The 17,661-nt window shown below is 39.6% G+C and overlaps 2 protein-coding genes across 2 annotated transcripts in view; one reads left to right on the top strand and one right to left on the bottom strand.

Moving 5' to 3' along the window:
• The window catches only part of ube2l3a (ubiquitin-conjugating enzyme E2L 3a), a 274,466-nt gene that overhangs the window by 135,788 nt on the left and 121,017 nt on the right, over positions 1 to 17,661 (bottom strand). The window lies entirely within an intron of this gene.
• On the top strand, positions 4,805 to 17,593 carry oclna (occludin a). Its single transcript, XM_083983636.1, has 9 exons — positions 4,805 to 4,822; positions 5,575 to 5,646; positions 6,776 to 7,448; positions 8,935 to 9,102; positions 13,128 to 13,258; positions 14,672 to 14,854; positions 15,522 to 15,693; positions 16,396 to 16,437; positions 17,217 to 17,593. The coding sequence occupies exons 2-9, from the start codon at positions 5,597 to 5,599 to the stop codon at positions 17,313 to 17,315; spliced, it is 1,518 nt and encodes a 505-aa protein (XP_083839762.1). The 5' UTR covers positions 4,805 to 4,822; positions 5,575 to 5,596; the 3' UTR covers positions 17,316 to 17,593.

The raw sequence follows: 17,661 nt of genomic DNA on the forward strand, positions 1-17,661 counted from the left end.
TTAATTTGTGACTTTTTCCTTTTCATTTCTCTGTTTTTCCTCTAAACCCAAGTTTATGACATAATTTAAATGAATAAACAAAGGACAAACAGAAGTTTACAGTTGAAAGCTTCTCATTTGAAATAAGTTAAATTTAAATGTTAAATAATCAGATTGGTGTCAATATGAAATACAACATTATAATGATCTAATGTTTATTGAAATTACATTTTATTGTATATGTAACAACAGTTTGGACACCGATGATCCTCCTTATAAACTCAGTCTGGGATGTAAATCAATTAAGATCAATAATCTTTATATTTAATCTGTAGGTTTTTATTTTGAATACTTTCTCTTTCTGATCTTTGAACCTTCAGGTGGATTTAACTGATTAAATTAAATTTCCTGCTGAAGAGAAACAACCTTTTTTTGTTTTTAACTTTATTAACAATTATAAACTGTTGAGCCAGGGGAAGATAAAAATATAAAAGTATACATTTACAAAGAGTATAGAAGTATCATGTATAAAAAATGCATCGATGTAAAGAAAAGCATATTAATTAAATAACATTTTTTTTCCAAAATAAAGTTTGTTTTTAAAGCCTTTGGCATTTCTAGTCCATTGATTGATCAAGTTCGTTCAAAGAAAGTGTAAAATTTGGTTTGCTGTCAGTCCATTTCTTTTTGTGGATAAGTGATCCGGTCGTTTTCGCTAATGCTGCGTTCCAGGCAGGCTTTTGAAACCGTAAATTACAGCTTCAAGTCACAACTTATGACTTTGTAGCGTTCCAGGCAACCCACTCGTGTTTTTCCGACCTGTTTTACCTGTGAAAGTCACTATAACGGCCACTCGTAACTTCTGACCCGTGAACTCGTACCAGATCGAACTGGTACGAGTTCACGGGTCAGAAAAACACGAGTTACGGGCTGCCTTGAACGCACCATAACAGTCCTCGTCCCTACGTCACCACATTCAGGCGCATCCCTTGGCTGCACACACAGAGAGGACTGCCCCTTTATGCCGTTCTCTCTCCTCATTGGATAAAGGTTGTAGGATACAAGGAAAGTTTTCTCCTGGGCTCAGAGCAGAGCAGAGTGACTGACAGACCCGTGTTTCAGACCAAACACTCTATAGAAGTGATTGCTGTCGGAAGATACAACTATTTAAAGGTGTAGCTACAGAAATGGCCGTTTGTCTGTTTGTCGCGCCGAGTTGTCACGAGCTGCAACACGAGTTTACCCGAGTAAGGAAAACGAATTTGATTGGTCGTTATCGAGCGGGCGGGATATTCAAAGCTTGGGGCGAGACCGAGCTCCGTGTGTGTGTGCGTGTCTCAGACGTTTGAATGACGGATCCAATATCAGTGGCTGGTGAATCGTGTACAGGCTGACGTATAATCCGTGCGCCTGCATTATCCAATGTGGAAAAAAAATACACACTTTCATCCTGGATTTACTCAAAAATAGAATTTTGCACAAAGTTTGGCCTCCAACGTCTGAAAGATGAGTTATTACACTAATTTTATGACCCAAAGTGGGCTCAAATTCAATTTTCTTTTCTGTACACCTTTAAGACTTATATTAACACAAATATATCACTTACTTCTGCTTTAACCTAAAAATAAAACAAGTTTACAAAAAAAAATTAAATCATTTTCCATTTGGTTGTTTTCAAAGGAAAGAAAAATGTCCTTTTCATGCAGATGTAGCTACTGAATGTCCAGTTTTCTTTTCAATAAAGTTTTGTACATTCAACCAAAACAATTGACAATATAAACAGTGAAAAAATAATTGTGCAATTGATTCATCATCAAACAAGCCACATGTTGCCACATGTTGCCCTTGCAACATGCATCGCTATGACTGATTGGTCTGCTGTCTACGAGGCTGAGGACATCAATGCCAAGGCAGCGAGTTTCAACAACTATATCCAGACAGCGATGGATATATGCATGCCTGTGAGACAGAAAAAAATAACAACTGCAGACAAACCATGGATGACGGAGAAAATAAAGCAGGCTATAGAGAAAAGACAAAAAGCCTATAATAAATGGGGGAAAGTGGGAAAATGGAGAGAAATTAGAAACTCTGTCCAAAGACTCATACATAAGGCAAAAACAAAATACTACAAAAATGAAATGCAAAATCTAAAGAAAAAGAACCCCAAGGAGTGGTGGGACTTTATAAATAATGGCCTAGGACGAACTAAATCATCTGATGCAAGAATAAAAATACAGGGTGTAGAAGAAAACAAAGCTGCAGAAGCTCTGAATAACTTCTTTGCCAAATCATGGACAAAAACAACAGACTACTGTGTTTTCCCTTTAGCTAGACCTTCCACACAAAGTGTCATTTGCAGCATAGGTGAGATGAAGCTAGCTCTAACTCGCCTGGACCCCCGGAAAGCAAGAGGGCCGGATGGTATTCCAACATGGCTGCTTAAAGAACAGGCAGAGGACCTGGCCCCGGTCATCACACATCTGGCCAACTGTTCCTACCAACAAGGGCGTGTTCCAGACATATGGAAAGAGTCAAATGTCTGTCCCATACCCAAAGGCCAAGATCCCGGCTCAATCTCAGATTGGCGTCCCATCTCTCTAACTTCTTGTGTAGGGAAAACAGTAGAACGGTTTGTTTTAAAAAAGCTTATGCCCACAGTACTCGATGTGTGTAAAAATCAGTATGCATATCTGCCCAAGCACAGTACCACAACAGCTTTAGTTAGAGCAATGCACACCTGGCTCACTGAAACTGACTCCAAACCAACAATGGTGAGAGTACTGTTGGCAGATATGTCAAAGGCGTTCGACCAGATTGACCACGGGACCCTGATGCAAAACATACTGGATTTAAAACTGTGCCCATCTCTGACAGCCTGGATACACAGTTACATCACAGGGAGGAGACAAAGAGTGGTGGCAAATGGGGCCCACAGCCCCTGGATTGAAGTGACATCTGGAGTGCCACAAGGGGGGGTAGTTTCCCCATATGTCTTCCTCCTCTATATGGCCACCCGGGATGCTGTGTTTGAGGACACCCTTGATGTGGGATATGCGGATGACATCGGGCTGTCGAGAGCAGTCCCCATATGCGACATCAAGACAGACACGTCAATGCGCCTGGAAGCACAAAGGCTGGACGAATGGGCAGCAAAGAACAACATGATGCTAAATGGGAAAAAATCGGTTGAGCTACGGATATGCTTTGCACGGGACCTTCCACAACCTCCTCCACTGGTGCTGGGGGGACAGGTGGTACCTGTTGTGGAAACAACAAAGTATCTGGGATACCACCTTGACCAAAAGCTGACTGGAGATGTGCACATTGAGAAGGCAGTAAAAACTGCCTCCAAACGGCTGCACTATCTCACCGTCATGGCGAGATATGGTCTACCTGCAGACGACCTCATTACCATCTACACCACTCTCATCAGGCCGTGTCTCGAATATAGCTCAGTGCTCTTCGTAGGTTGCTCAAAAAAACAACAGGCAGAGCTAGAGCGGGTTCAGACACGTGCCTGTAAAATCATCAGAAGGAGAGCTGGCAACATCTCACAACCCCTACCACCACTCCAGACCAGGAGGGAGGAGGCTGCAGTGAAGCTGGTCAGGGACATGCACGACGAGAAACACCCTCTGCATGACCTGCTACCTCCAACACGAGGCAACTGCACAGCTAAGACGCTGAGGAACCAGCACAAGCTGGCTGAACCCATGGCCAAGACCAGCAGGCTACGAAACTCAACCCTGCACACTGCAGTCAGGTTATACAATAGTGGCTACAAATGATAGCTAACTGTCTTTGCTCACTGCCCTGAAATATTTTCTTATAACTCTGAAATTATTTGTTTGTTTGTATGTAGCTTCCTTTTTAAAATGTTTTTGTAAAGTTCTGCAGTTTTTCAGTGGAGCCAGGGCTCCACTGCAAGCATGAATTAAATAAAATCAATCAATCAAACCACAAGAGTTTCAATATCAAGTTTCAGTCACATGGATACAATACCCTCCCTCCAGGCGTGTCCAGTCCAGTCCTTTTTTTTTCCTGTATGATTTAACCACTTTTTTTTAAACAACTTTATTGACAACAAGAGTATACACAGGACTGAATACAGTTAGATGAAATAAGTGTATACAACATTAATACACAACCAAACCATCATAAATACGCCAGGGGATGACAGCAAGACAGAAAAAAACTTAAATATTTTGTAAAGCTTACAGAGAGCAGACGTTTTAACAGCTTTTTTATTCTCACAATCACAGAGGGAGGAGATGTATTGACCAACATGCAGACAGTTCCAGGAAGTTTGGCTTCTTACCAGAAAATGTTGACTTATGTATATAAAATGTGGATAAAAATAATTAACAAGTTAATCATATAAAACTGAGAATTTAGTTTTTTTTTTTTTTATCATATTCAGTGTAGCCAAACAAAACATTTTTCCAGCATAAATTAAACTGGGGGTGAATATGATCACTGATAAATTAAATACTGCAGGTCTGCTCCAAAGTAAGGCGTGTCCAGTCCACGCTGTGAATGAATGAATGAATGAATGAATGAATATTTTATTTTCGTGTCATGCCACCACTGTGGCCCATCCCACGCTGTGTTTATGAGAACTGACTGACGTAGTGACATAGTGACCACTTCTGCGTAACGTGACACCGCCACACCTGACACCTGGAGGGGGCGGGGCTTATCAGACCTGGGGGGCGGGGCTTAGCAGACAGAGAGCCGAGCCTTGCGGGTCTGGGTGTGGCTGCGTTGTTTTTATCAGCAGCTTCAGTTTCTGTTGAGCCACTTCACAGGTGAAGGAGCAGAGGAGCTGCACGCGCACAAGGTGAGTGTCGACGTCACTTTGTGTAGAAAAGGCTTTTATTTAGTTATATAAACCCTGTAATAAGTTGTTGTTACCTGTAGCAACAACAGACACACAACAGACAGGTGAGTGGTTGTTGTAAATCAGAGATCAGCTGCTGCTCATCGAGTCATGAGCTCAGGAAGGAAACAGAGAAAATTAAATATTATTATAAATAAAACAACTACAGGTGTGTGATGTGTTCACTGCCGCTGAAACCTGCAGGAATTTATAGTTTTATTGATGAAAATGTGAATTAAAGTGACGTTTAAATGTCAAACAGGTTGAAAATGGTCGTTAAAACAAACAACAGGCGACCTTTTCTTTTATTATGGCAACAGAATTTCAAAATAAAGCTGAGAAGATCAGTTTACCCATTGATTCGTTAATTTACAGAAATATAATCAGCAGTGTTGATCATATTGGAGGTAAAAATCTTCAGTCTAAGCATCTGAAATGTGAAAAAATGCAGCTTTTTTGCTTTTATGTCAAATTAAACAGAATATATTTTTATTTTGAAGGGCTGTTGGACAGTAGCCACTTGTTTTTACCTGTTTTCTTGAGGAATTTGTGACTTTTTGTGATATTAATGAAGGAAATAAGCATCCAGATGAGTGGATATTGATGATAAATCATTAGTCGTGCATGTTTTTCTATGTCTCATGTGTTTTTATCCTGTTAAATAATCTGTTCTTACACTGTAAACCTCCTCCTCCTCCTCCACCTCCTCTCAGGCAGCAGCAGTGATCCAGCAGAATGTCTTCCAGGCCAAACGGGAGTCCTCCTCCCTACGACTCCAACGGATAGTGAGTCTCTCTCTGTGTCTGTAAACCTGTTTATTAGAGTATGGAAGCTCAGAGAGGACACAATTACTACAGTTAGACACAGTGGTGGACAGTAATGGAGTAAATTTACTTACTTTACTTATTTGAAGACAAATATTTTTTTTTTTACTTTTACTGGAGTTAATTAGTAGGAAGGCTGAAAAGTACTGGTTACTTTCAGGTCTTTTTCTAAAATCCTATTGGACACAAGCTGTGTTTGTCAGAGAAGGAAACCCTAACCCCTAAAAGCAGCACATCAGTGCAGCTGCTTTCAAAGAGTTCATTCTCACTAACAAGAGTTAAAAGCTCCTTCACATTCATTTACAAACTATTAGAGTCATTCATTGATGTGGAGAATAAGACATTTACTCTGACTCTTAGTATTTGTACTCTTACTCAAGTACTGGGGTGGAGTACTCTGTTGTCCATCTCTGATTAGACACTGTAAAATATTAAATGTTAAAAAAAAATTACACAACAGTGAATTTGTGGTTTCAGTTCCTCTCTGTTTATGTTTTCAGATTTCAAAATAAGATACACTACACTGCAAAAATTCAAAATCTTACCAAGAATATTTGTCTTATTTCTAGTCAAAATAAATCTAATTCTACTTAAAATAAGACTCATCATATTTAAAAAGTAGCTTGTTTTTAGACACTTTTTACTTCTTTCAAGCAGATTTTCCACTTTCTTACAAGCACAAAAACTTGTTTTCACTGGCAGATTTTTCTACTTATTTCAAGTGAAAATGTGTTTGAAACAAGTGAAAATGATCTAAAAACAAGTTCATTTTTAGGTGATGAGTCTTATTTTAAGTGGAAAGAGATTAGTTTTGACTAGAAATGAGACATTTTGACAAGAAATAAGACAAATATTCTTGGAAAGATTTTGAGTTTTTGCAGTGTGTATATAATATTTAATGTTAAAAAAATTACACAACAGTGAATTTGTGGTTTCAATTCTTCTCTGTTTATGTTTTCAGATTTCAAAATAAGATAACTGATTTCAAAATAAGATACATGAGTTCTGTGTATGATGTCATGGTTTCATCACGTGTTTTTCTTTATTTATTTATTGACCTGTTTTTGTTACCCCCCCCCCCCCCCCTCAGTAATGCCCCGCCCCAGCCGGCCTACTCCTACTACCCTGACGACGAGTTCCAGCACTTCTACCGCTGGACGTCGCCGCCGGGCATCCTGAAGATCATGTCCATCCTGGTGGTCGTCCTGTCCGTGGCCATCTTTGCGTGCGTGGCGTCGACGCTGGCGTGGGACTCTCAGGGCGCTCTGTCCGGCTTCGGCGGCGGCATCGGCGGCGGCGGCTACGGCGGCATCGGCGGCGGCGGTTACGGCGGTGGCGGCTACGGCGGCGTCGGAGGAGGAAGCTTCGGCGGCGGCGGCTACGGCGCGGGCAGCGGCTACGGCTACGGCGGCATCGGGGGCAACTACAACGACCCGCGCTCGGGCAAAGGCTTCATGATCGCCATGGCGGCCATCGCCTTCATCGCCGGCCTGGTGGTCTTCATCGTCATCGTGTCGCACCAGAGCGTGTCGGAGAGCCGGCGCTTCTACCTGGCCGTGGTGGTGGTGTCGGCCATCTTGGCTCTGCTGATGCTCATCGCCTCCATCGTGTACCTGATGGCCGTCAACCCCATGGCGCAGTCGTCCGGCTCGGTCTACAGCAGCCAGATCGCCGGGCTCTGCGCCCAGTACCAGCAGCCGCAGGTGTCCGGCGTCTTCGTCAACCAGTACCTCTACCACTACTGCGTGGTGGAGCCGCAGGAGGTGAGAGACCGCACGCACGCACGCACACACGCACGCACGCACACACACACGCACGCACGCACACACACACACACAGCACGGTTATTATAGTTCACTAAAACTAAGACTAAATAAAAACTACAACTAAACTAAGACTAAATAAAAACTAGTCAATTCTTCTAAAATAAAAACTAAACAAAAACTATCAATTCCTCTAAAATCTAAACTAAGACTAAATAAAAACTAGTCAATTCCTCTAAAATAAAAACTAGTCAATTCCTCTAAAATAAAAACTAAACAAAAACTAGTCAATTCCTCTAAAATAAAAACTAAACAAAAACTAGTCAATTCCTCTAAAATAAAAACTAAACAAAAACTAGTCAATTCCTCTAAAATAAAAACTAAACAAAAACTAGTCAATTCTTCTAAAATGAAAACTAAACAAAAACTAGTCAATTCTTCTAAAATAAAAACTAAACAAAAACTATCAATTCCTCTAAAATCAAAACTAAACTAAGACTAAATAAAAACTAGTCAATTCCTCTAAAATAAAAACTAGTCAATTCCTCTAAAATAAAAACTAGTCAATTCCTCTAAAATAAAAACTAAACAAAAACTAGTCAATTCCTCTAAAATAAAAACTAGTCAATTCCTCTAAAATAAAAACTAAACAAAAACTAGTCAATTCCTCTAAAATAAAAACTAAACAAAAACAAGTCAATTCCTCTAAAATAAAAACTAGTCAATTCCTCTAAAATAAAAACTAAACAAAAACTAGTCAATTCTTCTAAAATAAAAACTAAACAAAAACTATCAATTCCTCTAAAATAAAAACTAAACTAAGACTAAATAAAAACTAGTCAATTCCTCTAAAATAAAAACTAGTCGATTCCTCTAAAATAAAAACTAAACAAAAACTAGTCAATTCCTCTAAAATAAAAACTAAACTAAGACTAAATAAAAACTAGTCAATTCCTCTAAAATAAAAACTAAACTAAGACTAAATAAAAACTAGTCAATTCCTCTAAAATAAAAACTAAATAAAAACTAGTCAATTCTTCTAAAATAAAAACTAAACAAAAACTATCAATTCCTCTAAAATAAAAACTAAACTAAGACTAAATAAAAACTAGTCAATTCCTCTAAAATAAAAACTAAACAAAAACTAGTCAATTCCTCTAAAATAAAAACTAAACAAAAACTAGTCAATTCTTCTAAAATAAAAACTAAATTAAGACTAAATAAAAAATTAAGACTAAATAAAAACTAGTCAACTCCTCTAAAATAAAAACTAAACTAAAACGGATTCATAACTTGTTGAACTCACTAAAACTAAACTGGAATAAAAAAGCAAACTGAAAACCTAACAAAACAACTAATAAACATGTTAAAACTATAATAAGAGGATTCACAGTGGTGAATAGAAACTTTGGTTTATTCACTAGAAACAGGTTGAACAAAGCCTGAAGTCTGAGTTAACTAAACTAAACTCTGTCTCGATGTTCAGGCCATCGCCGTGGTGTTTGGTTTCCTGGTTACCATCGCTCTCATCATCATGCTGGTCTTCGCCCTGAAGACCAGGAAGAAGATCACCAACTACGGGAAGAGCAACATCCTGTGGAAGAGGGTGAAGGTGATCGAGGAGGAGGCGCCGCCGCAGGACGTGGAGGCCTGGGTGAGTGCCGGGGCTGATGGGTAATCACTCAAACAGGAAGTGAAACGGTTAGTTAGCTCATTTTACAGCCGCCATCTTGTTGTTGTCATCTTCTGCTTTTTCTTTGAGACTTTTAGAAACTAGTTCACTGTTTACTGAGGTTTTATAAACTAAAATAACTAAAGGGATAGTTCACCCAAAATTCAAATGTCCCTCATGATCTCCTCCCCCTCACGTGGACTAAGGGCTGGGAGAAGTTTCAGAGTCCTCCGTGGCTTCTCTGAGTTACAGGGGGTCTCGGCGTAGCACTGCATGTCCATATGACGGTTGAGAACGGAGCTCACTTTTCTTCGTCCAAAAAGACACACCAAAAAACATCCAAATACCTCCATGCTGCTCGTATGTCATGTCCCTCTTGTATTGAAGCCCCGACATGAGAAACACAGGCAGAGCAGTGAACTGAGACACTGGGAGCTTCCGCTTCAAACAAGCTTAAAATATAGACTTATTTCATTTTTTTTGGAACAATTTCTCATGTCGGGGCTTCAATACAAGAGGGACATTACATACGAGCAGCATGGAGGTATTTGGATGTTTTTTGGTGTGTCTTTTTGGACGAAGAAAAGTGAGCTCCGTTCTCAACCATCATATGGACATGCACTGCTACGCCGAGACCCCCTGTAACTCAGAGAAGCCACGGAGGACTCTGAAACTTCTCCCAGCCCTTAGTCCACATGAGGGGGAGGAGATCATGAGGGACATTTGAATTTTGGGTGAACTATCCCTAAAGTGAACCAATAAAGAGTTAGAAAACAGAATCAAAGGTCAGCAGAGGAAACAGGTCAGACCGGACGCCTCCACCTTGTTGACACTGGAAATAAAACTAGACTGAAGTGAGACTGAAGAGATTTGAGAGAAAAGATAACAAGTCGAAACTGGAGCAGATATTCTGATCGATAGTCAACTGAAACGGTTCGAGCAGCTGCAACGATTCAGAAAGTCATCTGGATCTAGATTCTTAAACCTGAGGATTTTTAACTCGATCTGTGGAAAATGAAACGCTCTCTTTAATCTTTAATCTGGACTCATGTTGATATCGATGGAACTGATCATCGGCTGCAGCCTGACGACGTTGTTGCTGCAGTAAATTAACTCATTGATTGATTTTATATCGGCAGCAGCAGCTCATTTTATTTCAGTAACAAAAACAACAACACAAGAAACTGTCAGAGGTGTGTAAGTGTGTGTGAGCTGAAGTCGTCCAACCAGTTTGGTGTGGCTCCTTGTTTGTGAGCGGGGGAAGGGGAGGAGAGGAGGAGGAGGAGGAGAGGAGGAGGAGAGGGGGAGGGGGAAGCTCCTTGTTGCTGCTGCGTTTGGTTTCAAGGTGTGGCCGGAGCACCTGTAGAGTTACACTGCAAAAACTCTACATCTTAGCAAGAATATTTGTCTTATTTCTAGTCAAAACAAATCTCATTCTACTTAAAATAAGACTCATCACATTAAAAGCAGCTTGTTTTTAGACACTTTTTACTTCTTTCAAGCAGATTTTCACTTGAAATAAGTAGAAAAATCTGATAGTGGAGCAAGTTTTTCTTTCTTATTACAAGCACAAAAAACTTACTTTCACTGGCAGATTTTTCTACTTATTTCAAGTGAAAATGTGTTTGCAACAAGTGAAAATGATCTAAAAACAAGTTAATTTTAGGTGATGAGTCTTATTTTAAGTGGAAAGAGTTTAGTTTTGACTAGAAATGAGACATTTTGACAAGAAATAAGACAAATATTCATGGTGAGATTTAGAGTTTTTGCAGTGTAGTAGCAGAAGAAGATTGATGATGAAGATGAAGATGATGAAACCCTGAGTCGGTGTTTAAGGTATTTAAACCTGGATGATTCACGTCGTGTGAATCTGTGACGACACCAGAGTGAGCAGACAAACAGGTCGGACGGGAAGCTGTCGACTCTCGATACACACACACACACACACACACACACACACACACACACACACACACACACACACACACACACACACACACACACACACACACACACACACACTCAGAGCAGCAGTAACGTGACACTGGTCAAAGTGCTGATGCAGCTTCACACAGGACAAGTCCACACAGGCCGTCATACCTCAGAGACACAGACAGCTGAGACGGACAACTGCAAAAACTCAACATCTTTCCAAGAATATTTGTCTCATTTCTAGTCAAAATGTCTCATTTCTAGTCAAAACTAAACTCTTTCCACTTTAAATAAGACTCAACACCTAAAAATTAACTTGTTTTTAGATCATTTTCACTTGTTTCAAACTAATTTTCACTTGAAATAAGTAGAAAAATCTGCCAGTGAAAGCAAGTTTTATGTTCTTGTAATAAGGAAGAAAAACTTGCTCCACTGTCAGATTTTTCTAATAGCGGATGTAAGTTCTGCTGCTTAGGCTGTTTCCATCCCTCAAAGCCACAGACAGCGTCAGATGGAGACTCAAACATGCAGCCAGAAGTTTATTTACTTGCAGCAAGTCAAGAGTTGATGTGTTCACTGCAAAAACTCTAAATCTTTCCAAGAATATTTGTCTTATTTCTTGTCAAAATGTCTCATTTCTAGTCAAAACGAATCTCTTTCCACTTAAAATAAGACTCATCATCTAAAAATTAACTTGTTTTTAGATCATTTTCACTTGTTTCAAACAAATTTTCACTTAAAATAAGTAGCTAGAAAAATCAGAAAGCAAGTTTTTTGTGTTTGTAATAAGAAAGAAAAACTTGCTCCACTATCAGATTTTTCTACTTATTTCAAGTGAAAATATGTTTGAAAGAAGTAAAAAGTGTCTAAAAACAAGCTGCTTTTTAATGTGATGAGTTTTATTTTAAGTAGAATGAGATTTGTTTTGACTAGAAATAAGACAAATATTCCTAGTTTTTGCAGTGTAGGCTGTTTCCATCCCTCAAAGCCACAGACAGCGTCAGATGGAGACTCAAACATGCACCCAGAAGTTTATTTTTTCACTTCAAGCAAGTCCAGAGTTGATATTCCTATGTTTATGACACAAACGGGAGCTTCCCACTGCACCTGAACACACCGAGCGTCAACACAAACGGGAGCTTCCCACTGCACCTGAACACACCGAGCGTCAACTTGGGTCTCGACTCCGCCAGACTTTGAATTAGATCTAGTTTTACAAACATGTCGGCTTGTTGAAGTAAATAAACTTCTGGCTGCATGTTTGAGTCTCCATCTGACGCTGTCTGTGGCTTTGAGGGATGGAAACAGCCTAAGCAGCAAAAACTAAGAATATTTGTCTTATTTCTAGTCAAAACAAATCTAATTCTACTTAAAATAAGACTCATCATATTAAAAGCAGCTTGTTTTTAGACACTTTTTACTTCTTTCAAGCAGATTTTCACTTGAAATAAGTAGAAAAATCTGATAGTGGAGCAAGTTTTTCTTCCTTATTACAAGCACAAATGCTTTCACTGGCAGATTTTTCTACTTATTTCAAGTGAAAATTAGTTTGCAACAAGTGAAAATGATCTAAAAACAAGTTAATTTTTAGATGATGAGTCTCATTTTAAGTGGAAAGAGATTAGTTTTGACTAGAAATGAGACATTTTGACAAGAAATAAGACAAATATTCTTGGAAAGATTTAGAGTTTTTGCAGTGAACACATCAACTCTGGACTTGCTTGAAGTAAATGAATGCTGCATGTTTGAGTCTCCATCTGACGCTGTCTGTGGCTTTGAGGGATGGAAACAGCCTAAGCAGCAGAACTTACATCCGCTCCCATTCATCGCTGCCGTGGCGACGCAGGGACAGACCATAACTACCGCACAACAGGAGACATTAAACTGGAAACCTTCAGATTCCTTCTTTTAGACCTAAAATGATATGAACATACAGCCTGAGGTGTTTTATTTTGAAGGGGTGACCCATGAGAGGAAGTAGAAACCTCCTCCTCCCTCAGCTTCTCTCTACAGGATGATGCAGTGTGAATATGACGTGTAGTTGATATGTGTTGTGTTGTTGTGTTGTTGTGTAGGTGAACAACGTGTCGGTCCCTCCTGAGGAGCTTCCTCTCTCTGAGTATCCAGACAAGCTGAGAGGCTCCAGGTCGTATCTGGACGACGAGAGCACCAACTACGACAAACCTCCGTACAACTACACCCCACAGTGAGTCATCCATCCATCTATTGATCCATCTATCTACGTACCTATAGATTTATCTATCATCTATCATCTATCGATCCATCCATCGATTGGTTTCAGCTGTGATCAGCTGCTCTCTCTCAGTCTGATGAGTCACAGCTGCTGCAGAAGTGAAACTATGCACAACATGTGAAGTATGTGGATGTGTCGATGAGGAAGCAGCAGAGACAATAAAACATGGAGGAAACAGGAACTCGCCTGTTGAACCTGGTTTCAACTTCCTCCTGCGTCAGAGGAAAGTTGAACCAGATCCTTCAAACTGGATCAAACTGGATCAGTCTAATCTGGAACAAAATGTTTCATCTGAAAATAAATTGGAAGGAGAATTCCGGTCATTCTTGAACCCTAAATCGTTGTCCTGATGGTTTAGGTGCAAAAAACGCGACTAAAATTGCTGCAGGCAAACCAGAGTTACCATGGCTACCCGGCGCTAGGGATAGCGACAATGCTAACCCATGGGGGCAATTCTTTCAACCACAACAACACAAATTTGTCAGTTTGCGTTAAGATGCATGAGAAATCATCACAACTTATTCGATACCACCATAAAAAAAAGAACATTTTTAACTTTTTTTTTTTTATTTAACCACTTTTTTCTATAAATGTTTAAATGTTTTGGGAGAAATTGTACCAGTTTTTTCCAGAAATTTCTCTACAATATTTCCAAAAAATCACACCATTGGCCCTAATTTGAAAGTATTAATTGACTAAAAAAGTAATGTTCTTCAGTCTCAGAACAAATATTTGTGTACTTCTGGTGTTTGCTTCCAAATATTGTCCAATGGGGATCCGTGGTCTAATTTGTGTCAATTTAGGGTCCTTGATGTAAAATAAAGTTAAAGTAAAATAAACTGCATTAGGCTAATTTATTTATATATATATATATATATATATATATATATATATATATATATATATATATATATATATATATATATATATATATATATATATATATATATATATATATATATATATATATAAAAACAGTTTCACATCAAACGTTCTTGTATTTAAGCTCCACTGATCTTCAACAACTTCTCACACACAAAGTAAAAACATTTAACAGTAAGAACTGGAAACGGGAAAAAAACAGCAGAAAAACATACCTTTTATTTTTTATATTTAAAAAAAATAATAAATAAATAAAACCTAGAATAGTTAAAATTGTAAACATTAAACATACAATTTTTTTGTGATTAACATTTTTTATTTTCAATATTGAAAAGGAAAACGATTTAGGGGTCAAAAATGACCGGAATTCTCCTTTAAAGTGAATCAACTTCAGTTTCTGGTTGTCAGGATCTCAGCTGGTTGAACACAAGAAGCTGAGATCTGAATTTAAAGAGGACTAACGCTCTGCTCGTTGCCCCCCAGGCCCCCGGTGGAGGAGCACAGCGCCCCGCTGCAGAACGGCGCCCCCTACAGCCACTCTGACGTCCCCAGCTCAGCAGGACGCCCCAAGAAGAGACGCCAACGCGCCCGACACGCCAACGGCCAGGTGTACGAGACCGACTACTACTCCTCAGGAGACGAGCTGGACGACGACGACTACGACAGGTAAGAAGCTTACTCTGATTACTGATTATTAAAGGGATAGTTCAACATTTTGGCAAACTGGCTCATTACCATAATCCCTATAGTCATAGCAGTAGGTTTGTTACCTTTAATTGTCGGTTTCCCTCATCAAACTCATCAAATACACAATCCAACAACTCCACAACGCTCTGGTGGACAAGTTGTGAGCTGCACATTCACCACGCTATGAGATAATAACACAACGTTACCACACAGAGTTGTTTTAGAGTTAAATTCATGCAAAACCACTGATGCGTGTTGCCTTCAGGGACAGTTTTTCATCATCAGTCTCTGTATTTCCCTCTAAAACAACTCTGTGTGGTAACGTTGTGTTATTATCTCATAGCGTGGTGAATGTGCAGCTCACAACTTGTCCACCAGAGCGTTGTGGAGTTGTTGGAGTGTGTATTTGATGAGTTTGATGAAGGAAACCAAGAAATCCCATAATGAGCCTCCGTAGCGTAGCTCTGAGCAGCTCACGGCTCTGCTCTGCCGTTCTAAAAACATCTTGCACCGACAATTAAAGGTAACGAACCTACTGCTATGACTATAGGGATTATGGCAATGGGCCAATATGACAAAACGTTGAACTATCCCTTTAATGATTTCAGCTGGTCTTACATTTCTCTCTTCCTCTTCTTCCTCTCAGTGAATTCCGTCCAATCGGCAGCGAGCAGGAGAGAAACGACTACAAGCGCGAGTTCGACCGCGACCACGCGGAGTACAAGGAGCTGCAGGCCGAGCTGGACGCCGTCAACAAGAAGCTGGCCGAGGTCGACCGCGAGCTGGACGAGCTGCAGGAGGGAAGTCCTCAGTACCTGGTGAGAGCACAGGAAGCACGTAACACCTGTCCAGCTGGTTTAAAGGGATAGTTCACCCAAAATTCAAATTGCACTCATTATTATCTCCTCCCCCTCATGTGGACTAAGGGCTGGGAGAAGTCTCAGAGTCCTCCGTGGCTTCTCTGAGTTACAGGGGGTCTCGGCGTAGCAGTGCATGTCCATATGACGGTTGTCAATGGATACCAACTGTCTTCGTAACAAAAAGACACAGAAACATGAGAAATTGTCCCAAAAAAAATTAAATAAGTCTATATTTTAAGCTTGTTTGTAGCGGAAGCTCCCAGTGTCTCAGTTCACTGCTCTTCCTGTGTCAGTGCAAATCTTGCGTGATTTGCACTGACTGGCGGAACAATTTCTCATGTTGAGGCTTCAATACCAGAGGGACATTACATACGAGCAGCATGGAGGTATCTGGATGTTTTTTGGTGTGTCTTTTTGTTATGAAGACAGTTGGTATCCATTTGCAACCGTCATATGGACATGCACTGCTACGCCGAGACCCCCTGTAACTCAGAGAAGCCACGGAGGACTCTGAAACTTCTCCCAGCCCTTACTCCACATGAGGGGGAGGAGATCATGAGAAAATTTGAATTTTGGGTGAACTATCCCTTTTAAGGTGGAAGTGAAGAGATAATAAAGACAGTTTAATAATGTGTTTGTGTGTGTGTGTGTGTGTGACAGGACGCTCTGGACGAGTACAACAGGATCAAGAGCCAGAAAAAGGTGAGTTTGGACACCAGAGGCTTTTTCTATGGACGACAAACAGTCACAAAAGTATAAATAATAATAATAATGATACATGGCGGAATAAATAATTAAAGGCAGAAATAAATGCAAAATATTTTCAATTTTGGTAATTAACAAAAAGATGTATTGATTGGTGCATGCATGTATTTATGTATGTAGAAATGGATAAATATTTTCATTACCACTATATTTTTAAAGTTATTTTCCATGCATTTATTCATTTATTTATGTAGGGAAAAATATATCATTTTTCATAACCAAAATGAATTTGATTTCAATTGATTTTTTTAATTAATCATTATTATTATTTATTTATTCTCGAAGACCATTGAGGAAAGTGTTGAGTGAACAACAACTACAGCAAGAAGAACAAAGGTTTACATAAGAAAATATTGAGAAACAAGTAAGAAAAAAGTAAAAACAATTACTATTGCCTTTAATTTATTTGATTTATAAACAGTATTTTTGCTGTATATCGTGTCCTGTCCTTTATATATTATTGACAGGAGATTAAGTCCAGTTTAAACTGAAACTAAAAGATGAAACCAGGTCGGTCATACAGTAGTAAAACTTTCTGCTCCTTATCTAATCTGCTGCTGCACACTGACTCAATATTGAATTTAGTTTATATTCTAATATCACATGTTTTATTACCTCTGCTCCTCCTCCTCCTCCTCCTCCTCCTCCTCCTCCTCCTCCTCCTCCTCCTCCTCCTCCCCCTCCTCCTCCTCCTCCTCCTCCTCTTCCTCCCTCAGGCTGCAGACTACCAGGTGAAGAAGCGCCGGTGTAAATACCTGAAGGGGAAACTGAACCACATCAAGAAGATGGTGGCCGACTTCGACCGCAGGGCCTGAGCCAATCAGAGATGACCGAGGAGGCGGGGCTTAAACCTGATTGGTAGCTGTGAAGAGCCGATGACACTGAGCAACAGGAAGTCGATAAAGCTGTTTGAACACGGACTCAGTTCTGTGTGTTTGTCTGTTTTTAAAGCTCTTACTGTCTTTTAATCCTCGTTTTTAACCTTCTTTTTATTATTTTTATTTTTTATCAGCAGTGTAAACTAAATGTAAATATGTGGGAAAAGCTTTTGTGTTGATGTTTCTGACAGTTGAAGTCGACGTGTGTTTGATGAACTCTGATATTAAACTGTGATGTTTTTATTAGAATAAACTCATTTATTAAACCCGTTTTGTTACACAG

This window comes from Trachurus trachurus (genome assembly GCF_905171665.1).
Source record: "Trachurus trachurus genome assembly, chromosome: 12".
Lineage (NCBI taxonomy): Eukaryota > Metazoa > Chordata > Actinopteri > Carangiformes > Carangidae > Trachurus > Trachurus trachurus.

Excerpts from the sequence above, each read along its gene's own strand:
- oclna (XM_083983636.1), top strand. The coding sequence starts at position 5,597 with ATGTCTTCCAGGCCAAACGGGAGTCCTCCTCCCTACGACTCCAACGGA. Across the intron at positions 9,103-13,127 it reads CGCAGGACGTGGAGGCCTGG|GTGAACAACGTGTCGGTCCC; the intron begins GTGAGTGCCGGG and ends GTTGTTGTGTAG. Across the intron at positions 16,438-17,216 it reads GGATCAAGAGCCAGAAAAAG|GCTGCAGACTACCAGGTGAA; the intron begins GTGAGTTTGGAC and ends TTCCTCCCTCAG.